Here is a 21324-nt window from a genome sequence, read left to right on the forward strand (position 1 = left end):
CTCATAAATTCGTATTTACAAGTAAAAGCATCGCTGTCTGTTAGGAGAGTACTTGCATACCATAGGATGTATCCACCTTTAGGTAACAGTCTCATTTACTTTTATTTTTAAATTCTTAATTAGATGTGCAAATTAAAAGCTGCACACTGTGTTTATATAAAGTCCTCATTGGTGCTGGTGATTACATTACTAGTGTAATTGGAATCTTCTTCCTGAAGTCACTATAATATCCTGATGTGATCAGTCTTAGTGAACGAGAAGCTGCATTCCTACCTGATTGCCTTAGGTTACAATATTAAGATATATTCTATTCCCATAGAATATGTTAAGGCAGTGCACAGGGATGAGCCTTCCTTTCTTAAGCAAAAGCTTAAGAGGATGTGCTCATCATGTAACGATGAACCCTTGTAAGATCACACACTGACTTTTCACTTCAAGGTTTTGTAGAGATTGTAAACACACAGTGTTGTAGGACAGCACATATTTTGACTGCTGCTGAGTAAATGACTGTCCAAATGGTATTAACCTCTGGAACTTCTTCCCAGCTACAAGCCATCATCCACGCAGGTTTTGGTAGCTACAGTTATGCAAAAAATTCCTGGTACTTAATTGTTCTTTGTGCTTATAACCCATATTTAGTGTCACTGCAAGATAAACAGCATCTGCTTCAGGATAGTGGGAAAGAGGATTTTCAGCTTCATCAGAAAGAAGATTTTCAACTTCATCTGGAGTACTCCCACACCAAAAACATTATCTAACCTAGCAGCAAGTGTGAGGGACAATATCTGACAAGGATCTGCAAGTCATTGCCTTCAAGGTTTTCCTTATTTGCACTTTCCTGAAGCAGAAGAGGGACACTGCTCACGTCCTGGCAGGGAAACTTGCAGGTGCAGCAGGACAGGCCCTGGACAGCTGGTGGCACAGCGAGGTCCCACCTGGCACTTCATGTGGTGGTTATAACAAGGAAAAGCTTGACCTTTGCAGTGCCTAGTGGGACTAGGAACAGGCAGAAAGACAACTTGAATCATTTGGTCATGTCAGGATAACAAAGCAAAGGCCAGGGTACATCTGTGCCATGGTACCATCATGGATACCAATTGTAACTGAGGAGGAAAAGCCACAGCTAAGAAAGGGGATTAGGCTGTTAAAAGAAAATGGATCTGAGACTACATTAGCAAAAGAACTGTGTTTCAGTCACAAATTTGTGAAGGTTTAAAATTTTAGGTCTTCAGAGCACTTTACTGTGATTAGTTCACTTTGCTGGCCCCCGAAAACGTTTTTTTCTTTCATCAAAGGACTGAATTAGAGGGAAAAACAGCATTTAGAGATCTGTTTGTGAAATGGCTGCAGTTACAGGCCATATGTAAAACAGTAACTTTATTGAAAAGTCCCCCTTTTAGAAAGGACTGAATAGATGGGTGGCACCAAATCATGGTGCCACCAGGTACTGTAACTGGGAAAAAGTCCCTGTTGTATTATATTTAACTCCCACATAATTTATTTTTTTTTAAATCTAGTCTCCTTTCTAGCTACATGACTTGTAAAGAGTCAATTTTTGCAGAATCACCAAAGGAAGTGAGAAACCAGGAATATTTCTGTTATGAAATATATTTCCTTCAAGCTATTTTTAACTGACAACCAAAGCTGACATATTATATATAGTAACCTAAGTTCAAATCTGTAAGTGAATGATTTCCAGTATCTATGTTCTATCACCCTGAAGAAATGAACTGTTCTAAAATATTGCTTTCTAAAAGAAAAACTGCTATTATTGTTCCAATAAATAATTATATATGGCTGGTTAATTCCTCAGAGGCAACAGCAAACTGCATGATTTTGAAGGGTGTGTGCATACTGTTTAAAGTACTGCTGTAGCTCAGACAGCACCACTGTTTTCACTGATAAGCAAAATGCACCAGATGGTGAGTGATGCTGCAGCCTCCTGAAGTTCCAAAATAAGACCAGGAGAAATGTTATAGTTAGAAAAGTGAGCAGTGCAGGAGTAGGAATCAGCAGGTTTGGTTTCTGCTGTTCAGGCAGCCACATTAAGTGATCACCATCTCAGTGTATGACACAGGCCCCTCTGTGACTGCAGGGTGGCACAAACTGAGAGCTGAAAGTTTAACAAGTGTGTGGGTTTGAGTTTTTCATCTCTCAGTTTCAAGCCATGGACAAACCAGTGCCCATGTTTTGAGCCAGTGCAGTGTTGCCAGGTGGTCAAGGTTAGGGCATAATCCCACCAACAGCATCCTTGCAAAAGGCAGGAACAGCATCACAAAACTCCAGCAGTTTTTTTTCTTTTAGTGTAAATCAAGTTGTGAAGGAACCATGAACAGGGGATTTCCCATCTCAGAACCTCAGCGAAAAAGGCAGGCTTTGACTGGTGATCTGTGGCCAACAATGAATCCTGGTGGATGGAGATCTTCATCTGCAATCAGAGTTCATTTACAGCTTTTATTACAAGGAAGGAGAACATCATTTGCTCCCTCAGCAATGTTCACTCATTATTTGATGGATTTCCTCCTGTTAGCTGAGGTTGGCATTAGCACCCTATAAAGTAACTTTAAATTTGGTATAATTCAGTAGGGGAGCCCAAGACAATGTCTTCCCTGGCAAGGAAACACTTACATGCTTGTACTATCACATAGTCCAGAGTTTCCACAACAGGATGGAGGTTTGCCAAGTGCACTCTGTGATCACAAATTAGATTTAACAACCTTTATATTTTATGCTTACCAAAGCCCACTTTCATAATGGTATGAAAAAACAGGACCAGTATGAAAAGAGTCAACACAATCACAAAGATTATCAAAGGTTATACAAATCTATTTGAAGAAACAACAAGGTACCAATGAATTTGGAATATGAGTGTCTTGGTCACCTGGAAATTGCTTGCATGACTTCAGTGACACCACATATTCATAGTCACAGCCAAAGAAAAGACATAAAAAAGGCTATTTAAAGGTGTTTTAACCCATCAAGAACTACTTCGATATTCAGAAACAGCAGAAAAAGTCTATGTAGTAAGCATTTGTAATAAGAGAAATTATTTTTTTATTATGCAAATCACCATGCATAAAGGAAAGTATTCCTTCTTCATCCTTGAACATTCCCTGAAATTTAATTTGAAACCTAATTTGCATTCAATTAACATTTTGAAGTTCTACTTACTTTCTACTTTTCTACTTGTCTACATGATTTAAATCATAAGAGCAGTTCTTTGCTTGTAGAACAGCTGAGAGATGGAGAGTGGTTTCTGCTCTAGCTGCAGATACACGAATCCAGCCTTGATTAACTTTCCCTCCTGAATTTGAGAACTCTGCATCTCTCTTTCAAGGCTGGGCACCAAGACAGACCTGAGCCACAGTTCCTGTGCTGAGAGAACCTGCCAGCTCTCAATGCTGCCTCTTCTTGGAGCACTGAAAGAAGGGAATTTGGGAAATTTGCCTACATCCTTCCCTTCTGTGAGATACACATGATTTGACTCCAGCTCAGTGGCTTATAGCAGGGAAAAAACCTGTGTCCAGATGAACATTAGAAAGGGATTTAAATTATTTTTTTCTAAAATCTATCCCACAATATGGGGAGTCTAGATTTGGGGAAATGTGATGAAATATGCCTTGATTTTATGAGCTGCTCAATGGCAAATCTGCACAGGATCCAGTGTATTTTTAGGACTTGGCTTAAATGCTTCAAAACAAACTAAGCAGAAAAACCTATGAATAGCACATTCTAACCCAGGTGATACACTCCTAACTGCATTCTTACACAGCTCTTCATGGAAGAAGTGAGAGTTCAAAGACACACAGTGACTTTGCGTAGGTGAAAAGTATTTACCCAGCTAAAGCTGTGATAGACAAACTCCGGCAACTCCTCCTGGAGTGTTTTATAATTATATTGCCCCTAATTAATCATCTCTGCATTTGTGGCTGCTCCCCTAAGCAGCTACAGAGCTGGATTCATGTGATATTAGCTGAGATGCCAGTTCTGAACTGCAGTGACAGGCTGGTGGACCAACACTCCTTTCTAATATCTTTGGGGGTGTTCACTTCCAGCCCTGGGTCAGGACAAACAGCTGTGGGAAGAAAACATCCATGGCAGATGGCTGTAGCTGTTTGCTTCAGTGCACATCAGCAACTCCAGCAACAGCTCCTCAGTCTGCCCGGCAGCTCTCACTTCTCAGGTGCTAATTAGCATCTCACGTGAGATCTGATACAGGACTGCCACCAACATGGATATTCTTAATATGCACCAACAGATCCTTTGTGATGTGTTAGTCTGAGAGCACAGCCACAAATGCAGCCTTGAAATACTTTAAATATGGTTTTCAAAGGCTCCCAAATCTAGGAGAAAAAATTAGTTGTTTGTACTGTAAAGTCTCATGGGATTTTTCTCTTCTGCTGAGGCTGACATGTTGCAGTTTAATTTGAAAGAAAGGTACATCCAAATTCCCCTTGCTTTCTTCAAGGTTGCTTCAGTGAGCTGTTCATTACTGATTTTCTGGACCAGTTCTTGAGAATGTGTGCTGGGTTAGTCAGATATTCGACACATTGATAATTCAGGTTTCCCTCAGAAAGGTGTCCCTCCACACCACTCTAAAAGTTCTTCCTTCCCAGAAGTTTCTGAGTCATCACTGTTTCCTCATTCATAATTCAAGGATGTTCCTAAGCCTAAATGTCTCACAGTATTAAGACCAGAACACCATAAGCATGAACTGATCACAGGTTTCTTTACATTCTTGTTGGGAAGGATGAAAGTTTGACAAGAGAGTCTCACAGATATGTATGCTTGGCAGAAAGATTTTTGAATGTAGAATCAGAAGAAGGAATAGAAATGAAAGCAACTTTTGATACAGAAGAAAAGAATTGTCGATCCACTTTTACTGGATAACTAAAAAGGCAAAGGGTATGTTAGTTAGAAGGGGTTTTTGTGGCTTAGAGCAAATGATAAACCTACCTCAACAAGATGTTGTTTCCAAGAATAAAGATACCACAGGCAAACAAGACTACCAATGTTGCAAGTAGAAAAAAGGTCTCAGAATTTTCCACTGCAACAAAACTGAAAAACAACTTCTAGCTTAAACCGTAACATACTAACTTTTAGCAATGGGAGAATAGTAACATGAACACGGTAATTACAGTAGTTATGATAGTTTATAGGTAAAAGTTAAGCTATAGATTGGTTCTTCTGTATTAAGATGCTCAGCAAAGAAAAGTATATAATGCATTGTAATCAGAATTAAAGGGTCTTCAGGCTTGCCTGCAGCTGGAGCTGACAGCTGTGGGCACAGGCTCTGTCACCCACAACCTCAGACTGCTGTGACATCTTGGATGTAATAAGCTGCCTGGAGTCCTGCATCCTTCGTTACGGCTCTTACACATTCTGACAATTATATTATTTTTCTCAGTAACTTTAAGTTTATGCCTGTTTAGCAAATATTTTTTTCATTCATTTTCTGCCAGGCATCTACCTGAGTTATGAAACTCAGGCAGGCGGAAATATCTTGAAATCAGGTGATTATATTCTACAGGTTTCTTCCCCTGCTGTCACTATGAGAAACTAAACATGCACAATACACTGGAGTGTGTCTGACAGCCCAAACCAATCTCAAGTACATCTGAAAAGCTACTTTATGCTACATCAATATGTAATTAAGCTCCAGGCCTGTAGATTTTCACAACCATTTCAGTGCCAGAAATGTGTGGGCTGAAATACTTAATCTCATTTGCACTAGAATTCATAACACGGCAATCAGCATTTTGGGAATTTCAGATGACTGTCAGGTTGTAACAGTTCTCACAACAGTGAAAGTAGCTGATGATAGGTCAAATCTACAGATCCTCACGAACAGCTCACACAACAGCCAAGCAACATTTTCTACTATTATGAGAAAATAAGGATCACATAGCAGTTTTCTGATGCATTCATGATAAAACTTGAAGAAGCACTACTTTACCTTATAAGATATAGCTAATACACATCAAGTAATGCATATTAATCTCAATCACACTGAAAAGATACTGCACAGAATCCTTTTAGCTGCCTCTTGATTATCATTTACTAAATCTCAATGAAGCCCAGTTATTTAATTTCTTTTTGTCACAGTTTATTTACTAAACAAAAATCCGTGACAATTGCATGTAGTGGGTTCCTGTGCTAATCTACTCTAAAATCTAACCTAAAATTGTAGAAATGCTATTACCTAGAAGTGCTGCAACAGATAAATTATTTCATCCAGTTAACAGTAATACTTTTCAGTCTCTTTCCCTTTTCTACGTACAGAACACACACACTCACAAAGCAGCACCACGTTGGTTTTACTGAGAGAAACCAGGAATGTCATCAAAGCGATTTCTTCCCTGAAAAACAGCCACGGTCTGGATGATGGATTAACAGAAACCTTTCTGCACTTCACAATAATGTGGTGTTGAGTACTTGACAACTAAAAATCTTTGCAATGAAAACAAATTAACACAAAATATCTTCCCCAAATCCAACTATATTAATTCTAGTGAAAAAAAAAATAAGGAAATCTAAAATTTTAAAATTACACTTACCAGGAACAAAGCTTCCCTGGACCACCTCCTTATAAGCCCACCAGCCTTCATGGATTTTTGGTGAATTTTGTTGAGCTAGAAAGAAATAATCAAAGAAACTATAAAATTAGGGCAAAACATAGGACTTAATTAGCTAAACTTTAGGAACTTTAAACAAGGTACTATTCCTCTACAGAAGAGTCACTCCAATTCCTAGGTGACCTTTATTCAATTTATTCAATCTATAGAATCATGCTATGCATATGTATCTTGGAGAACTTTGTCCCTGTTCATCACACAGTAAAATACACTCTGCTTTGGAAGACTTGATCATGAAACTTAACAATTCAGGTAGAAAATGAGGATTTATAGCACTACCAGTAGCTTCTGTGCTACCTATAAAGTCAATATGGGACAAAAATGCTGAGAAAAAGAGTGCAGAGCAGTCAGTAGCTGAGTCCAAGTTGTCTGACTGAAAAGCAGTTTCTGCCCTTCCTTTCCCGAGTTTCCCAATGATCTTTCACTTTGCATGCAAACAAGTGGCAGAGTGAACCACAGCCAACATTATCTGTGTCTATCACTGCTTCATGTCATCCCACGAGCTCCAAGTTCCAAAACCAGGCCATAAAGGCACAGTCCACAGCTTCCCCAACACTGGCTCAGGTTCCAGTGCTGAGGCAGGAATTTGTTTATTTCCATCTTCTCTTTCTGTGTTGGTGGTTTTTCATGAACAGAATGGGACTGCTGGGATACATTCCTTGACATTTCACTGCAGCATCAGCCTCATTACACGGTTGAGACAATAGAAAGATTGCAATAGCTCATGTCTTGCCAGCACCAGGCAAAGATTTATTTGTTGCAGAGCATTTTAAAAACTTTCTAGCCAATAGCATATTGCTAAAGCTTACAGACAATTGTTCAGGCAATCACCAAACACACACCTGCTTCACAAAATGCTTGCTTGTATGCTCTCTATTAACAATACACAATACTTCATTATTAAGCTTAAAACCTCCGATTATCTTGCAAACCATATTTTTCTACAGTCCATCTCAGATCCATCTCAGCCAAGTGTAAAACTCAAGCTATTGTTCCGTGTCCTTGCTTACTGTACTATTGTAACTTTTTCTACTTTCAGACTTTGCAGCTGCATCTAGTTCCAAGTTTTCTATCCTTTCTGTTTCTAAGGCCTGCTTTTACAGCTTTCTGGAAATCTTTTTACCTTTACTATTTCCCATATTTCCCCCTCTTGGTACAACCACAAAGAAACTCTCTTAACTTGGTTTCTTATTGACTACATTGCATTACAAAGCTCTACTACAATACATATTTCTTTTTGCTTGTTTCAGGCACCTCTCTTACTTGCTTTAAGCATTACTGTTTTACACCACAGCAATTTTTAATGCTATAAAAGATCTATTCAAAGGGTATAAGTCAAATCCAATAGTAGTTACTATTTATTGTTGTAATAAGTCTCGTCCATTAAAGCCTTCAGATATGTCTACACTTGTATCCACTATCTCTGTAAGATCTTGAGAACTTCCTGTGATTTTATTTCCTACATCTCTCTTTTGTACGATAAAAACTTCTTTGATAGTTTTGTCCATCATTTATTGCACACATCCAAGTATCTAAGGTACCACTAGTTCTTTGGTCCAAATGTCCCAATCAGCTACAGCATTGCTCCCTTTGGCAACCTCAGCTGATTTAATATTAAGTTGCTTTTTGGTCAAGGGATCATAATATCTAGGTATCAGCCAATCTTTTATGGGCACAGCAAATAGGTTGAAAAAGGCTTTTTGGAGTTCGAATTGGACAGGCATATGGTGTCCAAGCCTGCTGCCTTGGCTAAGGTCACCCAAACATTTGTTTTTGGTTGTTCCACAGGAAAAATCTGCACTGCAAGAAGTTAGCAAAGCTAGCCAGCACCAGCATAACGCTCAATTTCGCTCTATACCTTTTGTGAGCTATTTTTGGCAAAATATTTTCTCATATATTTCAACTCACAAATTCTGGACCACCCACACCTGTTTCCCCTCTTCAGCCACCCAGGTAACTTGGCAAAAACTTGCTTGTGACTGGTGTCCCACTCAATCTCGCTCTATACCTTTCGTGAGCTATTTTCTGGCAAAAGATTTTCTCATATATTTCAACTCACAAATTCTGGAGCACCCATGCCTGTTCCCCCTCTTCAGCCACCCAGGTAACTTGGCAAAAACTTGCTTGTGACTGGTGTCCCTGACATGCAGCTCTTTCACAGTGTGAGAGCATCTTGGAGCACAGTGCAGGAACACAAGAAAATGTTTCTCTGATCAATATTCTGAAGGTTGTAGCAACAAAAAGCCTAAGCTTTGTATGAGGTTTGCCCTGATAAGACTTGTTGCCTAAATGATTTCTCCAAAGTCCTGAAAAGCCAAGAACAGAAATTGGACATCTTTGCTGCTCTTTGTCATCGCTTCTCTTTGTCTTTAAATTGGAATTCGAGCAAATTTTGTGGTCAAAATGTAAAGTCACTATTAATTGGAAATATTTTTCAAGGGCACACAGACACACAGCAAGACAAACATTCAGCTGATCTCCATAAGAGCGAAGAGCTGATATACCAATATGTTCTGTCTTCACCTGTGGTTTGCTTGCTATGTTCCTATTTAGAGCAACTCTCCCTGAGCTACGGAAAGCTCAGTTACCTTGTGCATCATTTGACTTAGATTTTGAAGTTGTCTTCTTTTTAAGACACTTTCAATCTCTTTCACTAGGGCCAAATTTTTCTTTACATAAATTTGCAGTTACAGAAGATGCCGGATTTACCAGCTTATTGCTGCAGTTTCAATTCTAAATCACGTATTATTTATGAAAAACACAACTACCCTGGGAAAAGTTCCAGCAGTGTAATAAAAATTGTTCCTGTCATTAGAAATTATGAAGAGGATGTGAAATTCAGGCTAAAAGGGATACAAGATAAAGACCATCACAGTGTTCTATGAAGTTACAAAAGAGTATTTATGATTTAACTGACTGTATATTGCAGGAACAAAAATAAAACTTCTGTTAATTAAATGTACTTTAATGGAATGTACTGACACAGAAGGACCTATACACTGCCTTACCAAAATCTAGCCATGCCAGTCAGATTTCTCATTGCAGGACTGATGTTGTTCCATTAACTGAGTTACACTGAAGGCTCTTCCACTGTGCACCCTTTGCAGTCTGCAGATGAAATTGTCCTCATATTTTAGTTTTTATAACATTGCCTGGAGAACTCCAACTCTGCATGGCTTAGTTGTGCTAGACCGCACTGTAAAAACATTTGCAAAATGGCAAATCCCAACTCACAATCAAAGAAGGACCTATACACTGCCTTACCAACATCCAGCCATGCCAGTGGGATGGGGTACCCATGGATGTAGATTTCTCATTGCAGGACTGATGTTGTTCCAAGTGATGTGTTACACTGAAGGGACTCTTCCACTGTGCACCCTTTGCAGTCCTCATATGAAATTGTCCTCATATTTTAGTTTTTATAACATTGCCTGGAGAACTCCAACTCTGCATGGCTTGGTTGTGCTAGACCGCACAGTAAAAACATTTGCAAAATGGCAAATCCCAACTCACAATCAAAATATATGAGCAGAAAATTGTTACTATCCAGTCTGAACTGCAATTTTTTTAATCTCAGCCCTTGCTTTCATGTCCTCAAAAGGAGAAGTTCTTAAAGATTCCAAAATGGCAGTAGGAGAGGATGCTAAAGGGTCCAAACAAAGTAGAGCCATAATTCTTCTACTTAAAATTTTCCAGGAAATTACACTGCATTAAAGTGCATCTTTTAGTCATACACACAGCTCAAATCGGTTCAGCCAGGAAGAGGCAGATGCATTTTAGAAGTAGCTGAAAAAAATCATATATATTTAGAGAGGTAAAAGCAAGCTAAGAATTTGGGTAGGATGGGTATTTTCAAACGCAGCTGCCTAACATCAGCATTCATCAAAATATATACAATTGAAAAATATATTGCTTTTTCCCACTCTGGGGCAATCTGAATGATACATTCCAGGTCCAGAAGAGTTTATATTAAACCAAAACTGAAATATGCTGGCTCTGCAGTTCTGCTTCAGTGGGTTACCCCAATACTTACAATAGCTAATTCCAAAAGGAATAGCAGGAAAAAATATTTTGATGACATTTTTTCATATCTGCTTCATTAGTATGGAACAGGCTGCATGAAATGAGCAAGAAAACTAGATTATCAAAGCTCTGTACTAAATAATTGGATGCCAGTGCAGTTGCTTCAGCTATCAGAGAAGAGCATGACCTGGCATCACTCTGCACATTCCTCAGACATCAGATCCTTATGTCTTCAATTCACATGAAAATGAAACACAGGAAATACAATACCAAACTAAGATGTTGTGCCCTAGCTATATCTAAGGGAGAGCAAGAGCAACCCTAGCAGCACTGTTGATGTACAGTGAACTGAGTCCACTGAGGAAACCAAGAGGCAAGGCAGGTGGGGTTGTGAGGAGGCAGTTAGGGTGACAATCTCCAGTGCTGTGCTCTTTTCTGAACCCTGAAACCTCAACGTTTTATAGCAGTCCAGGCAAAACATCCTGCAAAGTAATGCAGAGAGTGACTGAACACAGATTTCCACTCTGCAGTGCATGTGAAATCCAGCTTGGTGCTGAAGATTTACTTGGATGGAGCCTACAGGGACTTTACTTAAAAAGGGAAAAGATACTTAAAAAGGGAAAAGATTTATAAAGCTCTCAGTTCTCTGAATGCAGAAGGAAAAGGTCTGGTAAGGCCAGGGAGAAAAATTTGTCTTCCAGAAACTTCTAAACCATCACTCCAAACTGTCTTATGCAAGTGGGCAAGAGGACTTATGAAAGGGGGAAAAAGCTGTTCCCTATTTTCGAAATATAATCAGACCCATACCTGGATTAGTAATGGTACAATGGAATATAAATTTAGAATGAACAGCCATATGGACAATCCTTGCTGGGAATCCTATCTGGGACACTCACACCTGATGCACATACAACGCAGGCTCTCTGCAATTGGTGTATTAATACCCATCTGACAGAATGGCTCTGTGCCTGCGTAAACAGGTTCAACCTTATGGCTCAAGGATTGTTGCCAAGGAAATGGATTCTTCCTATGTGCCATCTCATGACACATGAAAATAGCAAAATTCTCTCAGCATCCTTCTGATTTCAGTTAAACTACTGTACTTCTTCCTGCAATTCTCTCACCCAAGGACCATATAAACAGACATGTGTCTCTCTGTGTGGCCTCTGACACTGCTGTGGTCCTACCAGAACACTGCAGCTCCTCCATGGCAGCTCCTTGTTGGCAGGGGGAGACAAAAGGTCTAGAAAGCAATCCTTTATTCCTAAAGAGGGTTAAATATCTTAAAAAAACAAAAAAAACCCACAACCTCCACTTGTGATACCTCCAAGGCTCCTGCTTTTACCACTAAAACCCAGAGTATGGCTTTTGCTTCCTAGAAACATTCTTGGTTTAACAAGGCATGAAAATAAACAAGCTCCTCTGAACAGACACAGAAGGTTACCTGCACAAGGAACTCTGCAACAGCCATTTTTAGCAGCAGCATTGTATTCTGCCATTAGCAGGAACACTCCAAAATGACAAAATTGTCCAAGTGCTCCAGGATACTGAATGACCTCCATTTGTGCAGTGTTCCCTCCTCTAGCACAGAAATCTCTGGTATCTGAGATTAGTAGCTCTGCTGATACAGCACCATTATGTCAGATCTCTTTCAATAAGCTGCTGCAGAGGAGACAGGATATTTATTTGGAGCTCATATGACATGTTGCTTTCATTCTGTCAAATTACTGTAGGTATGTCTCATTGTGGAGCAAAAAATGACAGGCTAAATTCTGCAAGTTGTTGTGTATTCTTGTTTCCTAGCGCTTCCATGCACAGGGCAACAGCATTGCATAGGATCATAAAAATGCACAGTAAATGCAAACAGCAAAGTGCCAATGCCCCATAAAGTCAGCAGTTAACTCCCTCTAGCTCAGAGGCTAAAGTGAGTAGCCTCATGTTTCAAAAAAGAAAGGCTCTTACTGGGCGAGTAAATGTATTTTAAGATGATCAGACAGGACTGTATTGGATACCAGGTACCACGTTGCAGATGCTGCACAGCACCTGCAGGAATACCTGCAAAGCATTTGCAGTGCTAAGAAGTCTTCATCTTGCTGGAATGCTGATGTTGACATAACAGAAAATGCTGCATCGAATACAGAACGCCCCTCAGTAAATATGCTTATTTGCAAGATATAAAAAAAGCCATTCTACAATTACTTATTTATGTTCTATACTTACATGAATCATAGAAAGGCTTTTATGTGATGGCACCATATATGTCATTCATATCTGAGCCTGAGCCAGGAGTAGAACCCTGCCAGATCAGAATTCTCCATTCACTTTACTGCCATTTCACACAGATGAAAAATGCTAGGCTGGGGAGAATCAGGCTTGCAGCAGTTAGGAAAAGATCTTTCTTCACCTGGATTTTTTTGATCTGAGCTCTTCTGATGGCTATATCAATATTCTGCAGGTTTATCTCATCTAACATCATAGAAGTTTTGCTTGTGATAACCTGACTGGTATTGCCATGGCAGTAAATATATGACAACATTTTTATCATTTTTATAATTTATACCCTTCTGCATAGTTATGAGATTAAAAATAAAACCAGCTGCAACTATGAGCCATTAGTTTCATAAACTTAGTGCAACATTAAGTCATTGCTAATGCTTTGATAGGGAACTCACACAAAAATTGCAGAGGGTCTGCTACAAGAAAAATAAAATCCTCAAATCTGTGATTACCATGGTGAACACTGCAAGTGAAAGATATATTTACATGGTATTAGATGCTGGTGTGATCTTCACTTAGAAACCTTATCCTGGTTCTCTCCCAGCCAGCATAAGCCTATTGCTTTAGCTATTTAATGCTACTCGATTTTCCATCAGAGTTCTACAGTTCACTCTGAGCAGCTTCCTCACACTCACACAAGGTGTCTTAGTCAGTCACTGACAAGTAATCCAAGACAGCTGTGCCAATGGCAGAGATTAAAATTAGAGGAATTTCCCTGCAGTGTTTCAGAAGATCGTGAGTCCTAACAGAAATGTAGTCCTGCAGATAACAGGACAGGGCAGTTTAAAACAAAATAAAAAGGAAAGCTTTAAGAAAAGTTTTAAATGTTTTTGCTGAACTCCATTTCCACAATCTTATGCAACACCTGCTTTGTAATTATTTTAAGTAGTTCTGATTACTGAATTTTACATGGATATTTTGTGCACTGTTAAACCCAAGGGTAGGTTACCTAAAATTTGGAGGGAAGATAGACTTACTCAATGTAAAATATGACTTTTAACACCTTCAGTCATACAAGTACCAGCTTTTGGCTCACACCAACAAACACCTCTTAAAGCAAATAGGATAAAGTGGACCTGGCAGTAGGGGAACTAAGCAGATGCATTAAGCTGAAAATTTGGCCCTCTGTAATTAATATTTAGTTTGTTTAAAACAAGTCTGTACATAATTGCAGCTGTATATAAGATGCTTTTTATGCAGCCTTTTTACATTAAAAGACCCTAACAACAGACATTTCAGGCACTAAATAAAGCATCATTTATAGATGGACAAGAAAGGCTGGCCTGCTTATGAATCTCACAGTCTACACTGTGAGCATCAGCATACACTGAGGGAGTAGAAACAAAACAAAGGATTATAAAGGCACCAATAAATAAAATGCTTTCATAAGCTAGGCCAGATTTTTTTTCTTTTTTCCTTTTTTTTTTCTGGATAACATTTTGCTCAGAGAACATGCAAATGCTCTTTCATTAAGTTAATACTTTCCAATTCCATAAATCCTTCTTCCTCCATCCCCATGTGTAAAAGCTCTCACTGCTGCCGTGAATTCCAAGCAGTATTCAACACAAGAAAAGCGGATGTGACCTGATTTTATCACATCTGAGGGCAAAAGTAAGGCACTACCATTGGAACTCTGCTCTGGCACAGAGACGTGACTATTTTGTCTATTTTCTATTTATTGTGATTTTGTTTTCTGATAAGATTCCAATTATAAACCTCGGCCAAAGGGTTAGATTTCACACAGGCAGGCTCATATGGATGCAGGCAGCAGTGACAATGTGGTGTTACACTGTAAAAAAGCAAACTGTTGCACCTACTGGTCCCCTGTAGGTGGCTTTTGAGGAGGGTAGAAATTAAATTACTTAACAACTTCTGACCTCTGAATATTATCAAATGTGTTGAAATAAGCTGTGAGCAGGAATAATTCCCAATAATGTTTATGAAGAATACCCAACTGGACATTAAACTCTCCACCACTAACTCAATTTGTAGAATATCAAACATCCCTATAAAGCTGCTTTGCTTTTAATGTGACTAAAACACATGTTCAGGAGTTAGACCACATAACGTAAAAGACGGTGTTTGCCCTCTACAAGAACTTTCTGGAGTACTAAGGAAGCATTACACAATGTAATTTGCTTCAATTTTTAAAATAATACATGTTCTGTGTTTTCTTCTTTGGCAAAATTTCACTTCTGGAACAACTGAGAGACAAGGAACTTCTGTATTGCTGTCTGGGGAAGTTGAGCAGCTCTTAGTGAAAGAATACCAAAGGTTTTACCAAGAGATTACTACCAACTAGGGATGCAAGTCTCTGCTTCCTCAGGTCCCATTCCCCTATGGGGTTCATACTACTTTTGAAGGAGGTACTGCTCTTTTTCTTCTTTGGCACAAGAGTCAAAATTTCTCCAGAGCTGAAGTACTGTAAGAAATAAAAGCAATTAAAATATTGCTGGGGAAAAAATGCAGCTGTATAGCAGCAAGTGGAACATAATATTGATTGCAAGGAGTGGGGGATTCAGCACCTTTCACCTCAGTCACTGATGGCACACTCAGGGCTTCAGCAGACCCAAACCACATTAATACAATTTGGCTGTCTTGGTGTTTCCCCGAGTCTCTGATGGGAGCATCAGCACACCCAGCAGCCTATTCTGTGTTGTGTTAATTCCTCTCCCCTGAGTTGTTTAATTATGTGTAGATATAAAGTCTGAAAAGCTCTACAAAATAATGCAATAACAAGCAGCAAGGTATCTTGTGATACCAACTTCACAGCAGCTCATAGTTTCCATCACCCTGCACACCCACCACTCCCACAAATTATCAATTTCAGCATGGTTTGGGGACACTCAGCAACTTCAAAGAAATGGCCTCAATATCCTTGAGGCTTTAAAGTTCAATGCATTATTAATGCTAAATTAATAGGGTTTCCTCTAAAAGGAAACCACTAAGTTCCTTCCTGAGCAGCACATACAAGTATTGATGTCTCATTGGGTTTCTGCCCCCAGCTGCTCTCTGCACTCTCTAAACACAAAGTTACTCATCGGGAGTAGCACAAACAATTGGGGACTGTCCTGTTAGCTGCCACAGGCATGAGGTTTTTTTGTTGTTTTCCCAAATCTCTCACTTCAGGAAAGAGAAATTATTTCTTCATCAGTCTTCCCATGAAAGGGCTGTGTCCAGAATTTAAGTATTCATTACTGCTTAGGCAGACTCAAGGGGTAAAAATCAAGGTCTTCCAATTAACCTCAAAAATAATGGTATGGCATCAGTATTAGGTGCTTGATCCTAGAAAATACACACAGCCTCAAATCCCATCGAATTCTACAGCATGTGGAAACTTGCAGTCCATAATGCAATATGGAAACATTTTAAAGAGATGCATAATATACAGAGAATTCAAAATGCTTAAGCAATACTATTATGACTATTTCCCATGGTTTTGACAAGGGAGATAACTGAAAAAGAGGAAAGGGTGCCTTCAATGTCCCTTGAGGACTCAGGAGAACTAGGAGTGGCACTTTGTGGGTCTTGTGCAAACTTTACTTGAGTCAACACAAACTGATGCTCATGCCTGAGACAGGCAGAGTCCTTTTCTCCTGGCTGACACCCAAGAAAAAGCAATGTGACACACACAACCATCCTTCAAAAGCTAATGGCAAAGGGGAGGCAAAATTATTTTGATTATACTGACCTGGATTCAGAGTCCCAGATTTTCAGTCATCCTAGGGCTGACAGGGCACTAATCCAGATCATCTCACAGCTCACTGGACAACCTAAATCCTCAGCACTTAAACTTGATGTCCTGGAGTTTTCTGAGATCATCAAGTAAAAAAAAAAATGTTTTTCTGGCCATATGAGAGGGACCAATCTGTTTTTTATTTATGCCTCAACATATGTTACATATGAGGTGAAGAATTCCTGTAAGGGGCTGTACATGTGCTGTTAGCCCTGTCCCTGGGGAAGGTTCTCCTGACAGCCAGTTCAGGGAGAGGAGGCTTCCACAATGGGGCCGTGAGTGACCCCCACACTGGCCGGTGGGGCAAAAAATGCCCAGATGCCCAGGAAAAAAGGGCTGTTGGAGGAGACTTGGCAAATACAACCAGTTAACTGCCACACAAGCAGGGAGCCAGTTTCTTCCTGTTCCTTGGAAGGAGTGGGGTCTCGCCTGGAGGGTTAGCTTGGCTGTCCTCCCTCCCTTGCCTTTTCCTCTCTGCGGTCCTGCTTCTTTCCCAACTGTCTTCCCTGTCCACACGTCATGCCCTGTTTCAGCACTTTCACAAGGCAGCTCCTTGCTGCGATGCCCTGGTGTTCTGCTACTTCCCCAACGGAGCAGAGGCTGCCTGCACCCGGACATGACCTCCGCCGCCGCATTTCCTGCATTGCCCACAGCATGCACAACCTGCAGTGCCAGCCGTGGCCTGGTACTCCACTGTTCCCTCACAGAGCAGCCACAGCCCCAGTGCCAGCCATGGCCTGGTGCTCCACTGCTGCCCTCACAGAGCAGCCACAGCCGCAGTGCCAGCCATGACCTGGTGCTCCACTGCTGCCCTCACAGAGCAGCCACAGCCCCAGTGCCAGCCATGGCCTGGAGCTCCACTGCTGCCCTCACAGAGCAGCCACAGCCCCAGTGCCAGCCATGACCTGGTTCTCCACTGTTCCCTGACAGAGCAGCCACAGCCCCAGTGCCAGCCATGGCCTGGTGCTCTGCTGTTCCCTTCACCAAGCAGCCACAGCCGCAGTGCCAGCCATGGCCTGGTGCTCCACTGCTGCCCTCACAGAGCAGCCACAGCCCCAGTGCCAGCCATGGCCTGGTGCTCCACTGCTGCCCTCAAGAGCAGCCACAGCCCCAGTGCCAGCCATGACCTGGTGCTCCACTGTTCCCTGATAGAGCAGCCACAGCCCCAGTGCCAGCCATGGCCTGGTGCTCTGCTGTTCCCTTCACCAAGCAGCCACAGCCGCAGTGCCAGCCATGACCTGGTGCTCCACTGTTCCCTGATAGAGCAGCCACAGCCCCAGTGCCAGCCATGGCCTGGTGCTCCACTGCTGCCCTCACAGAGCAGCCACGGCCTCAGTGCCAGCCATGGCCTGGTGCTCCACTGCTGCCCTCACAGAGCAGCCCCAGTGCCAGCCATGACCTGCAGTTCTGTGAATTATTCACCAGAGAGTATTTCTACCATCCATCTAGTGTGTTTATCCACTAATCTTGGAAGAAAAAATTTCCTTCCCACTCATTGGGCTGATTCCTGAGGCAGCAGCGCTACTCCGGCACTTGGATGCAGCTATTGTGTTATCCTATCCTGACTAACAATATTCCTGACTAGAAATAGTGCACCTTGGGCTCCTTCTGAACCTAACTACATTTCTTGGCTTCTTGGTCCTTGCAAGGGTGTCCCCTATTCATCCTTGCAACCACTTAAGCCATGAGTCAAAAGCAGTAATTTGGATTTGCTTCTTTTCTCTCTCCATTTTAGTTCTGAAGTTAAGATGGAAGATGTTTCATGCTGGCTGTGATGAACCTGCCTGCTTCATTTTTCTGGTCTGGAATTTTAATTGCTTTCTAAATTACTGATGCAGAAATCCCAGGAAGAAAAAAAAGCCTACCTTCATTTAAGTACCTGTTGTTCATGGCTTTGTCTACCAGCCTTTTGAGATATGAGATATGACTTTGGATACATATAAAAGAAAAAGATTTAGAAGCCACCAAACATAGGAATTTTAAAAATGTATCTATTTCAAAAGAACTGAAAGAAGAAATATGCCACTGCAGAGATTTCATCAGGGGTTTCCAAGCTTTCCCTCTTTTCACCTGTGTGCTCCTTTTTCTTCCAAATCAAAATCCACTAAAGTTTCAGGCAATCTTTTATTCTTCCAGTAGCAGGAGGAAAGAATGTTTTTTTTTTTTTGGTGAGGGCAAAACCAAGGAACTGGAAATAGAAGCCACAGATTTTAAATGTATGTGTTCCCCCTCTTATGAGTTTGGTGTATCTAAAGCAGAGACATTAGTAGTTTTCAGTGTCCTTTGAAGACCAGAGAGCTTTACACCTCTTGTTCAAGTTTCTGACACCTGCCCATCAATAATACTCCCTGGCTAACTCATGTAATTTATAAAAGTACTAAACAGTTGTCCATCTATTAATACAAATAGATTTTAACCTTAAAAAACACAACCACAATGCAACAGTACAAAGCAATATACTCTAACAGCAGTAACTCCTAGAGGCCCAGTACACCAGCTTTCAAAATACCAGAAATACAGCGAAATGTCCTTGAATTGAGGCCAATTCAGAGTAGCTTTATTTCTTTCAGTTAAGATCCTTACTTCTGATCAGAGAATGCTTCGATGAACAAAGCAGGATAATAACCCTGGCAAATTCATTGCTGTGCAGCTGCCTGCAGAACACACTACAAGCCCTGGAGACACAGCCAGCCCGTACCTGATTAGCCATAAAAAAAAAAAAGCCTGCTGAGTCTCCCTCATATGCTCAGCACTGTGGATGAGAACACAGAACAATGGGATATGCATATCTACAGATCTACTTCCTAAACCAAGTGTCTCCTGTACTCACCTCCTTCCCCATTTTTCAGCCTTTCCCACTCAAGTCTTGGATTTACAGATAAAGAAAAGGTTGGAGGTACAAATGAAAAAGCCAAAGAAAGGGTGGAAAGGCACGCAGAAGTCAGTAATGATGCTGATGGGAGAAGTCTGACTCCAGTTACTTCCAGTCCTTTGATCTTTGAACTAGAATATACTGAATTTTATGCATAGTATCTCAGCCAGCCTCAAAAATCTTCAAGTCCACTTGAAAAAACCTCCTGAATGCTAGGCAAACTACTCAGGAGATTAGCAGATTCTCAAAAAAATATTTGGAATATTGAAATTAATCTATAATAAACAAAATATTGCTTGTGTCAACACAAAATAAGGAAGTTTGACATTAGCCTCACAGATATTAAAATTGTCAGGAGACATTCAACTAATTCATCATGGTTCTGCCCTTGGTATAAATTCCTGCTGAGCTGCTCATGAAACTCTACAGTGACCACCCAGGGAAATCCTGCACACAAGCAGAGTCCACCATCTCTAGCTGGGTGATCATACAATTATGCAACAAACAATACTATTGATTCTGTAAATTTGATTTTGAGATCTGTTAGGCAGAGTCTTAGGGTCAAAACTGAATGACAGAACTGGCAAGGATCTCACACTAGGGTTATTTACCCAGTTTTCAACTTCATCCCAAGCCAGTTTCACTGCAAGTGGCATGAGGCAAAGCCTGGTTTTCCCTCAGCTACCCAGGAAACTCAGCACAGTACCAGAAGATGCCAATTGACTTCACACTACTCAGAGTTATCCCCACCCTTCCACACATGACTGGAGTTGATCCAGCCACGTACCTAGAAGGAATAATATGTATTCTTAAACCCTTATGGTACTTGTATGTGGCATATGTTTGTTTTTTCCCCAACACAGCCTTGTGCAGGAATATAAGTTGATAAGACTTCTTTTTTTTTGTCCTTTTTTTTTAGCCCCCCAGGAAGTTGTTGTGGTCATATGGTAGAGCCAGTGTAAAATACAGGTCACTTGGGAGACCCCCATTATTGCACTGGAGAACAAACAGTTTAACCAAGCTGCAGCTGCTTCAAACTATTCTGTCAGACTTTTGGCCAAATCCGTTCTGTCTCCAGCTCCCAAAGTTAGACCATGTCCTCTTTCCCTGGCTCTCCAATTCATGTGTTTTTATGGTCTTCTTATTGGCACAGCCTAAGGAACTTGAGTCTATAACTCTCAGTAATGCCAGCAACCAGTGTAACTCCAAGAGTTTTCTTGTCCAAGTGATGATTAATCAGATTTAACAAGACTGACGCAGCACTCTGCTGAACACGACACTTTGATAAATGCTGCTCTCACAGCAGCTTACACCAGGGGCATTCCAAAGCACTCAGACTGATAGGAATTCTCCTGATGAATTCAAATATGCACTGAGTACCAGCACAGAGCAAACACAAGGTTTTTCATGACCCATCTGCATCAGAATCTTTCTTTCTGAGGAGGGATTTCTTTAACTGTGATTTTCTCAACCCTCAGCTGGTTGAAGAAGATGTGAAGAATGTGGCATTGGATTTGTGCTGCTGCTGCCCAGCTCTGCTGGTTGGATGCAGGGCTACTCCAGGAGCACATTCACACTCTATCTCACTCTTTTCTGCCCTCAGAAAGCAAGCCTGAGTGAGTGGGAGATGTCAGGACAGTGCACAGAGCAAACTCAGATAGTAATGAAGTAAGTAGTATCTGTTTACTCCCAAAGAACCAGTGGGTTCAGGCTTTCTTAAAAGATGCTTTTCTTCAATGGCAATCCAGTAATGCTCAATATTTATCCTAGCAGTAAGGCAA

At 40.8% G+C, this 21324-nt stretch overlaps 1 protein-coding gene across 3 annotated transcripts in view; it reads right to left on the bottom strand.

The window, feature by feature from the left end:
- Positions 1–21324, bottom strand: part of CA10 (carbonic anhydrase 10) — a 167113-nt gene that overhangs the window by 123312 nt on the left and 22477 nt on the right. For all 3 annotated transcript variants that reach the window (XM_039716468.1, XM_039716467.1, XM_039716469.1), the window contains one exon: positions 6558–6632. In XM_039716468.1, coding sequence (XP_039572402.1) covers positions 6558–6632 — 75 coding nt within the window. The remainder of the gene's footprint in view (positions 1–6557; positions 6633–21324) is intronic.

This window comes from Passer montanus, unplaced genomic scaffold, assembly GCF_014805655.1.
Source record: "Passer montanus isolate IOZ18808 unplaced genomic scaffold, ASM1480565v1 scaffold35, whole genome shotgun sequence".
Taxonomy (NCBI): Eukaryota; Metazoa; Chordata; class Aves; order Passeriformes; family Passeridae; genus Passer; species Passer montanus.